This window comes from Stegastes partitus, unplaced genomic scaffold, assembly GCF_000690725.1.
Source record: "Stegastes partitus isolate 25-593 unplaced genomic scaffold, Stegastes_partitus-1.0.2 Scaffold10, whole genome shotgun sequence".
Taxonomy (NCBI): Eukaryota; Metazoa; Chordata; class Actinopteri; family Pomacentridae; genus Stegastes; species Stegastes partitus.
Window position 1 is genome coordinate 662,515 of NW_007577741.1, and position 9,605 is coordinate 672,119.

Below are 9,605 nucleotides of genomic sequence, written 5' to 3' on the forward strand. Positions count from 1 at the left end.
TGGAAACAAGTCTTGTGATCTGATGAGGTTAAAATAAAACTCTTTGGCCAGAATGACCAAAGGTATATTTGGAGAGCAAAGTGTACAGAAAGAACACCTGTCCAACTGTTAAGCATGGGGGTGGATCGATCATGCTTTGGGGTCGTATTGCAGCCAGTGGCACGGGGAACACTTCACGGGTAGAGCAAAGAATGGATTCAATTAAATTCAAACAAATTCTGGAAGCAAACATAACACCATCTGCAAAAAAGCTGAAGTTGAAAAGAGGATGGCTTCTACAAATGGATAATGATCCTTAAAGCACACATCAACATCCACGATGGATGACCTCAGGCTGAAGGTTCTGCCACGGCCCTCACAGTCCCCTGACCTAAACATCACTGACAACCTGTGGATGGACCTCAGAAGAGCAGAGTGAGCAAGACGGCCCAGGAATCTCAGAACTGGAAGACTTTTGTAAGGAAGAATGGGCGAAAATCCCTCAAACAAGAATTGAAAGACTCTTGGCTGGCTACAAAAAGCGTTTACAAGCTGTGACACTTGCCAAAGGGGGTGCTACTAGGTATTAACTATGCAGGGTGCCGGGGTGACTCATGGACAGGGCTGTAGTCCCCGATGCAGCGGCCGCGTTTCGAGTCCAGCAAGTGGCTCATTTTGCTGCATGTCCATCCCCCCACTCTTCTCCCAGCATTCCTCTGTCTGTCTTCACTGTCCTGTCCATTAAAGGCGAAAAAGCCCCGAAAAATAATAAATAAAACAAAACTCTGCAGGGTGCCCAAACTTTTGCTGAGGTCCTTTTCTGTTATCTGTTATTTTGATAATGTAAAAGACCTTGTTTAAAATGTAAAGGGAATGAGTCGTCTGTAACTTCATGCCTTTTGGAGATCATTTCATCGTCCACTTGCTTAATCGTTCACATGAACACGAGTTTTGACCAAGGGTGCCCAAACCTTTGCATGCCCCTGTATGTATGAGACTTTATGCTTCTATATAAATATCCATATATCCAGCAAACAGTATTTGCAGTCAAAACTGCAGATTTCTCAAGAGAGCTTCACACCAAATATCAGATAAATAACACAGAATAAAATGGCAAATTCTCCTCAGAGATTTCTCATTTCCTTTTTATATGCACAGATAGGTTTCAGTAAGTTTCTAATTAGGTACCTGTACTGTATTAGTCAGCCCGACAGTTGAATGGATGGATGACAGTGAAGGGTCCAGTGTGCTAAGATGAGGATAAGCCTTCATCTGTCTTCATCGCTCCTCTTCAGTTTGAACACCATTTACAGAGGCAGGTCTGTGCTGTTGTGGCGAGTCTTTCTGGAAGTCCCATCATCCCTGGGCAGAGCTTTCTGCAGGTTGGACATGGCAGCGGTCTTCTTCAGGTCGATGACTGCGTAGCATTCACTGCGCCGGGGTGCCTGCGGACCACATTTTTTGGGTGGTAGGCGCTGGTGCTGTGGCTGGGTCTGGACACCCCCGCTGCTGAGGCCTTGGCAGGGAGGTTCTCCCTCCAGGTCCACCTGGATGTAATTCAGCTGCCGCGACGGAGGCATGTGGCTGTGCTCGCAGCCCCCGACCCCCGACCTCGATCGTCTGCGGAAATCAAAGCTAAATATTCGCCCCCCTCTGTCTGGCTGACACGGCCGAGGATGCGGGGGGCAAGCGTGTCGAAGCCGGGAAGGCTGGACCTGCTCTGTGTTAACATAGTTCTGCAGGGCATCTCTGTGGATGCCCCGGCTGTCCTGGTGGTACCCGTTGGGTGTCCCAGGACCCTCTGAGAACTCGTACTCGTCAAAGTCTTCCTCCTCTTCTTCGTACTCCTCCTCATCCTGATCGTCGTCTTCCTCCTCTTGCTCATCATCCCGCTGCAGAGCCCTGTACTCCCACACCGGCGGCAGAGAGGGCAGGTTCTCGTAGTTGAGCAGAGCTGTCCGACGGTGCCCTCCGCCCATGACCCTCTCGCAGGCGTAGCCCTGCGGGGGGAGCGACGACGGGCCGTGGGGGTGCGAATGCAGGAGGGAGTGGGAGTGGCTGTCCCCGGTACTGCTGCTGCTGCTGGAACCCACAGACTGCGACACGCTGCTGGGACTCAGACGCTGCTTCCGGACGCCCCGGAGGCCGTTGATATTCTCGTAGGTGAGCTCGCCGCTTTGGCAACCGTCGGGATGCTCGAGGCCCGGGTGCCGGTGCGCGTGGTGATGGAAATGGTGGTAGGAGTGAGAGTTGCACAAGTGCATTGAGGGTTCGTCTCCCTCCGTCTCTGAGCCTGTTGCCCCCTCTACTGGCTGAAGGCTGTGTGGATTGTGCCCGTGCCTCTCCCTCTCTCTCTCCCTCTCCCTCTCCAGGAGATGGCGTTGGGCCGGAGTGGGGCCCAGCATGAATTTGACCTCCTGCGACGACGGCTGCAAGAACACCTGAGGGTCTTTATGCTCCTCGAGGGGACAGCATCTCAGGTTGGACTGCGGATTCCCCTGGCCCCCGACGGGCATGGCTCCCCGCGTCGTTTCGGGGAAAGTGTTGGGCCGAACCTCGGGCAGGGAGTGCACACAGTGACGCATAGAGAGATCCCCCTCCATACTCACAGTATTTACATAGGTGTGGGTCTGTTGGTAAAAATTAAACCAGCTTTAAACTGTGACCTTGCACTGATAAGGCGAGCTATAAAAGAAGCGTTTGAACAAGTCTTACCTGGTCCTCCAAACCCATGAGACTGTGTCCATGATCATCAGCGAGAGAGGGTTGGGAGGAATCACCTCTGATTGGATAACCGGGGTACCCGTTGGGAAAAGCCTGGACAGGAAATGCTGGAGCTGCAAACATTAGTGTGACGTAAGGACACAGACAAAAAGAAAGGGTTGTGTGAAAGCTGACATGTGCACATCCAACGTGTAATTTCAGACTTTGAAAATTAAGCTGAGCAGCTGATAGTAACTGTTTCTTGTTTTCCAATCAGCCAAAACTTGCCTTGACTCTAAAGATTCAGGAGCAGTATTCATTTTTATTGTGATAATACACTCCAGCAGGTGGCCGTATTCGCTAAACAACAGGAATCTTTTCCTCAATCATTAAAATAACTCCTACATTCCCAGTTTAGGTGTGACCTCACCTTTTGACTGGCATTAAAGACGAATAAATCGTGATCAAATAACCGTCTCAGAGGAAATAAAAATGAGCCTTTTGTCACAATAGATATAACATCACTTGAATAAAAAATGATAAAGATGCCGCTTTGTCGACCTAGATGTTCCCAGCTGTCAAACCGGCACACAAACACGGGCGACGGATCACATCCTCAGAGGAATCTACAAGGTTTTCTTGTCTTTTAAGGCTACTTCTCACTTCAAAGCGAACACAAATCTTGCAAACACCAACATGTTTCATTGCTATAATGCAAAATTCTGTTATTTTTCTGTAGTCTGCACACTGGATAGCTTCTCAACATTTTGAGAAAGGTTCAGCACAACTGCAAAGTATGATCATATTAGCAGGAATATAAGTTAACGATCCACATGAAAGCAAATGATTAGAGGCTAAGAGCAGCACTGCAACCACCAACAGGTAACAAAACTAAAGCAGAACTATAGCAGGAGGAACAGATGCTGCCAGCGTGGACACTGATGTCACGTCAAATGTCGCTCTAACTCTGACTTTCTAGTCACAGAGAATGCTTGATGACATTTGTTTAAAATACATAAAAAAATAGTTTTGCCAGAAGTTGTGTGTTTATCATTAAGGTGCAACAATGCGACTTTAATCACAATGTTTTTCTCAGTACTTTATATTTCAAAGTACTGAATGAGGACAGATTTCTGTTGTGGTTAAACCTGCAGTAGGGGATTTTTTTTGCCACTTGGGGGCAGCGGAAACAAGTGAACCTTCTGAGTTACTCCAGTGAACTTGGTAACAAACAGCTGTTTACTGGAGCAGTGAAGGAGCAGCATTATCGTCTCTTTAGAGCAGCATGTCCAGATGAATCTATCTGTCTTTTAGCCATTTTGCTCTCTGAGGTAAACTTCTGGCTTTTTAGCTGCTACCTGCTGTTCACCACCATCATCATCATCACTGACTGTGTTGGTTTTCTGTATACCAGCTGAGCAGAGGGGCGCACCAAAGTTCAACATATTCAGGCTTTCTTTGTTTTAACTGGCTCAACAAAACCTAAAACCCTAATCAGAGAAGATGAATATCGCAATGGTGGTTATGCGCTTTCTTTGTTAACCAGGTCTCCTTTATTAAGACTCTGATGAAGGTCGACCTCGGGAGACAGCTCAGATTCCCAGGAAACATCGCAGTGACCGCACTCAGGCCAGAAAGCTTCCTGGTGTCTGAAACATCAAGGCAAAGACTGAATGGAGGAGGCCTTCAAGAGGAAGAGGGCCAAGTATGAGGAGCTGGCAGGTGAATGCCGAAGCAAGTGGTGGAGAACCTGGTACAACCCCACGGAGGTGGGGTGCAGAGGATTCGTTGGCCAGTCTCTCATCAGGGTCCTCGAGATGCTCGGGGACGAAGGGACCGCACACCAGGAAGGCCATCAGGAACATCACAGACGCTGATGAAAAGGCGTCAAGATGGCTGTGGACCAAGCGGGGGGATCCGGGGCCAACACAAGCTACTCAGACACAAGTCGGGGCCGGACCAACCCTGGCTGGGTCGCCTGGGAGAATGTGTATGATGTTGTGAGACCCAAAACATCCAATGATCCCAGGATACATCACTGAAGATGTGTCTCAGAGTTGAAGTCTATGTTAATAACTAAGAACTGTTGGACCGATCATGTGCCTTCGTCGCTTATTTTACCTACTTCAGTCATAAAATGTATCACGGCACAAAGCACCGAAGAGAAACGCTCGTAGAAAATTGTTCATCGTTTACGTTTTTTTTTTTTTAACAACTGCACATTAGAACTCCTGAACTTAAAACTTCATACATTTAAACACGATACTCCAAGTCTATCACTGTATCATGACGAAGGACACGTGGAATTCACTGTAGTGTTTGGATAAATCAAAATGAAATTAATCGTATTGATCAGATTTTCTCAATGATAAATGCCAATCAATTCTCTAACCGCTGCACTATTAGCTTCAACGTCAGCAGTGTAAAATACCCTGGGCAGCGAATCAGGAGCAAACCTGATAACATACATACTCTTTTTTTTTTTTTTTGCATGAATTGGTGAGAGGGTGGCGCTTCTTACAGCCGATTTAAGTCAGAAACAGGTTAGCTGTGCAGTTACAATGATCATCTAGACGATTAAAATAGCCTTTGTGACATTGAAAAGTCTGATTATAGGCTCAACAAACTTGCATTGATGTTGCTTCCTAGAGTAGGTAAGGTGTGCATCTCACTAGAAAAGCAGCAACAATAAACAAAAACACTAAAGCTGGGGCCTGTACAGCTAAACACTGAGCTGACAGAGATCTGTAAAGCTGCATACGGCTGCAGATTTGGGTTCTCTGCAGGTTCACCACTACGAGAGACTTCTGTTTACGTTGACATTTGATACAGGTATTATAAACATATTGATTTTGCAGCTTTAGTGGATTTAGTGACAAAAAAAGCTAACGTTTAATACAGTGTCTCTAATAATATGTATGTGTGTCGAAGACATTACTGACGTATTGGTCCCTGTGGTTATTAGATTGTAATTACACACGTCTGGCAGGAAGTCTGTCTGGCAACAAGACAACATATAAACACTACAGGCAAACAATCACCTGTCGTCCATTAGGCTAACACACAGCCTAACATCTGAGACGTGTAAACAGCCTAATGCTAGATCAGGGTTACACTCTTCACATCTGTGAGTACGGGAATGTCCGCTAGGATCTGTGTGGTATGAATTTCATCATCTCCCCACGTCTGCCAGAGTCCACGTGGACCCCTTCACGGAGGTCCTCACCCATCCATCCATTCATTTTCTTCCCCTTATCTGTTGTCGGGTCACGGTGGCCTTTCCCAGTTCCTCCTGGAGGATCCACAGGCCAGATGAGATACGTAATCTCTTTCAGTGACGTCTGGGTCTGCCCCCTTCTTAGTTTGATGTGCCCAGAAAACCCTTAAAGGAAGGCACTCAGGAGGCATCCAGATCCCCGAACCACCTTTGCTGGCTCTTTTCGACGCAAAGGAGCAGTGACTCCACTCCAAACTCCCTTCAGATGTCTGAGCTCCTCACCCTATATAGGAAACTCTTGCATCTCATTCTTCCCATCCTACCCAGAGCCCATGACTACCCGGGTGACAGTTGGAACAGAGACCAACTGGTAAATCGAGTCTTCAGCACAATGCTTCAGTACAACACCTGCATTGCTGCTGTCGCCACACCTCCAGACGTCCTCGTGCAGACCAAGGCTCAGACCGCAACTACGCCACAAGGGTTTCTGTAGATCCAACCTACTGTGCCTGTATGGAACAGAGTCCTCCATCTACAGCTCGGTGTCTGCAGCTGCTCGTGTGCGAGACTGCAAGCGAGCATATTTAAGCGCCAACAACTAGATAAATATGGTTTAGAATGCTTTGAACTAATGACTACCAGTCGACTCAAACGTTCATAACACTAAACTTAAAATCATTCCTCTTGTCTAAATGAACCTGTGTCAAGTCATTTATTAATATTAGAATTTTCTCACAGGGCCGAACGGAGAGAAACTTCACGGTTATCGTAATCCGTCGCCCAAACCTGCTCGTCTGAGGTGGAAGTCTGCAGCTGATGTGCGGAGGTTCAGCTCTACCAGGTGCTATTTGAATACCTTTGTATCTCTGACTCACTCCAACTCTATTAATAACTTTCTGCTAAATTTACGGCTCTACTGCTGCATGCAAGTTCTACAATTAATCTCAGATCAAGTGTATAATTAAGCAGACGTCTCTACTTGTGTTTGTGCGGCTGTGTGACTCACTGTTGGGAGTCTGTGGCGTGCGAGACATGTCCATCTCTGGCGTGTGGCCGCTGCGACTCATCATCATCGACTCTTCCACCACGTTGATGCTGTTGCATTGCATCAGCTCCTGGAGCAGATTGAAGATTTCTTCCGCCCGGGAACACTTAAATGCAAAGATTCCTAACCAAAGGAGGAAAGTGTGAGCAATGTTAGTGTACAATCAACACACCAATAACACAATAAAAACCTGCAGGTGAGGGGGGGAAAAAATCACAAGTCACTTAAGAATAGATGGTTGCATAAGATTTATAAATAACCTACCACACGAATAAATTGTCATCTGACAGTTTAGTACAGAGTCTCTACTTTATGTTTTGCTTGCTTGAGTAAATCCAGTCAACAGGCACTGGTCAAGGTTACAGTTACAACACAGGTAAGTACCAATAATGTGTAAAACATATGCCAAGATCAGACTTTCCGGTGTTCTTTGTCTTTTGAGATGATTATTGCGTCCACTTAAGATGAATGCTTGCAGCAACTTGGCAACAGACATGGCAGACGACAAACCGGACAAATCACAGCTCGTGAGATGCTCAGACAATCTGACAATCCCACATTCACAACCTACCAAACGCTGCGATTCGTCAGCTGTGAGAAAACACAATCATCGCGACCCTACAGTCGTGTAACAGAGACAACGAGGCCTACCCTGCCCGGTCTGACAGCGGCGGCCGCTCTCGAAGGAAAACAGGTTGGAGTCGTAGCCATAGCGGCGCAGGCAGAGATACGGCCACCGGATGGCGTCTCTCTTCCGCGTGTGAAGGATGAGCTCGGTCTGGGTGAGCTCCATGATCCCAGAGCCCAGCTCATTACCTTCATCATCCACATTGGTGACCTGGAAACAAGAAGACGGAGAGAGAGGAGAGTGTGAGTTTAGATTACTGGTATGCATCAGATTATTACAGCATAATGCTATGCAGCTGATCACCAGCACCGAAATGCACAACAGCACTGAAAACGTGTGTTGCATTTGATTATATTTCACAATCACCGACCTTAAATTTGGTGAGATGGTTGTCTCGGATGGGGTCTCTGTACAGACAGCTCCAACAGCTCCCCATAGCTTCAGCAGGCCAGCTGAAACCTGTCACGGACGAAACCAACACATCACACACACACAACAACAACAACAACATCAAACACCACGAAACTTCCAGACGTTCAAGCCTCTTACTCAGTCCAGGCCATCAGTGTAAAGGGATTCACGTCTCAATCCCAGGATCTTCTGCTGGGCATCAGCGTCACAAGCCAGTTAGTTCGCTGGACGGACATCTTCGAGAGAAGATTGCTGTTCTCCCCCCTAAAAAACCAACAGAGACACTCGGGTTTAGACTTGGAATCGTCATGTGAACTTCACCTGCAGACATAAACTTTGTCATGTTAGCATCCTGGTTAAAAGCAAAGACACTGAACCTGTTGCACATCATCCTTCCTCTTTCTGTCACCTCTTTACTACACAATCCAAAAATTTCTATAAAAGTAAGACAAAAAAAGAGATTAAGAAGGACTTTACAGACGGATTTTTAAAATTTTTTTATCTAAACTCTAAAAAAAAAAACACGTTAAAAGCTCATAATTTTGCTGCACATGAGAAATATTGGAAATCCAATCACAATATGACAGTTTAGGAACAACGCTGCGATGACATCTCGGCAGTGTTTGAGCTACATCTCAGCACTGTGACCTATTTGTAAATGAGACGGAGTCACTTAATTAACTGATGAAGCCTGTGAGGTGTAATTAAAACCAGGGACGACCCAATACACCAAAGACCCAACGGCCACCATAAGAGCCGCGGTGATTCATCGATTAGTTGTCAACTATTAGATTAATCACCACCTATTTTGATCATTGATTAATAATTTGAGAAACAAAATTTAGTCTGCGATCAAAACACGACATGAAGACATTCCCTCGCATTAACAGTCATGTTCTGACATGTCAACTAATTTATTAATTGAGAAATTAACTGACAAACTGATCAACAGTAAAAAATAACCAATAGCTGCAGCCCTAGCTGTGAGATTTCAGTGCATCATCTAAACTCTTGCGCCCACTTTCTTTCTTCCTCTAACATCACAGTCAGTTAATCCACTGCACATTATAATTGACTATAAAAACAATCCCTGTGGTATCAGGGTTTTGAATTTTGGAGGTAAACTGCAGTGATGCCGACAACCCTGACAAAAACTCACAACTCCAACATATGAGAAGAGCATTCAACTAATCCGAAAAGTACAATGAGTTCCATGTAAAGCTATGAATGAAAAGCAAGAGTCAGAGCATCCCAGCTGTGCATCTTCACACCACAACATTTTTATAGCCCAACAAATCTGTGACAAAACGTTAGAACAGACACCTCCTGGTTCCTTCACCTCAGTGATCAGCCTGGGTTTTTTTTCCCAGAGTCCACATCAGCACCACTGCATTATGTGAGCTCTAACCCGGGCCTCCACATCTGACTGGAGACACCAGAGGCTGGACTCCTGCACACCAACTACCCGGCTGCCTTCAATCAATGCGAGCAGGCTAAAGAGCTAAGCTACATCACACAACACTGATCACACTGGACGGGCTTTCCTTCCCCCCCTCTCAGCTATTTACAGCTCAAAAAGAAAAGAGAGGAAAGAGGAAAAAAAAAAAATCACATTTTTTTTT

General features: G+C 46.2%; 1 protein-coding gene across 1 annotated transcript; it reads right to left on the minus strand.

Annotated features, from left to right (window-relative positions):
* Nucleotides 1-1,270: 1,270 nt before the first annotated feature.
* frs3 (fibroblast growth factor receptor substrate 3) lies at nt 1,271-8,159 on the minus strand. The gene is made up of 6 exons (XM_008285457.1): nt 8,122-8,159; nt 7,943-8,031; nt 7,596-7,782; nt 6,906-7,067; nt 2,695-2,816; nt 1,271-2,609 (listed from the first exon to the last, which is right to left on the minus strand). The coding sequence occupies exons 2-6, from the start codon at nt 8,006-8,008 to the stop codon at nt 1,287-1,289; spliced, it is 1,860 nt and encodes a 619-aa protein (XP_008283679.1). The 5' UTR covers nt 8,009-8,031; nt 8,122-8,159; the 3' UTR covers nt 1,271-1,286.
* Nucleotides 8,160-9,605: the final 1,446 nt, after the last annotated feature.

What these genes read in the sequence shown, in the direction of transcription:
- frs3 (XM_008285457.1), bottom strand. Translation starts at nt 8,008, where the DNA reads ATGGGGAGCTGTTGGAGCTGTCTGTACAGAGACCCCATCCGAGACAAC. An exon ending in CCGCTGTCAGACCGGGCAGG is followed by an intron (nt 7,068 to 7,595) that starts GTAGGCCTCGTT and finishes TCCTTTGGTTAG; the next exon opens with GAATCTTTGCATTTAAGTGT. An exon ending in CACGCCACAGACTCCCAACA is followed by an intron (nt 2,817 to 6,905) that starts GTGAGTCACACA and finishes TAATGTTTGCAG; the next exon opens with CTCCAGCATTTCCTGTCCAG.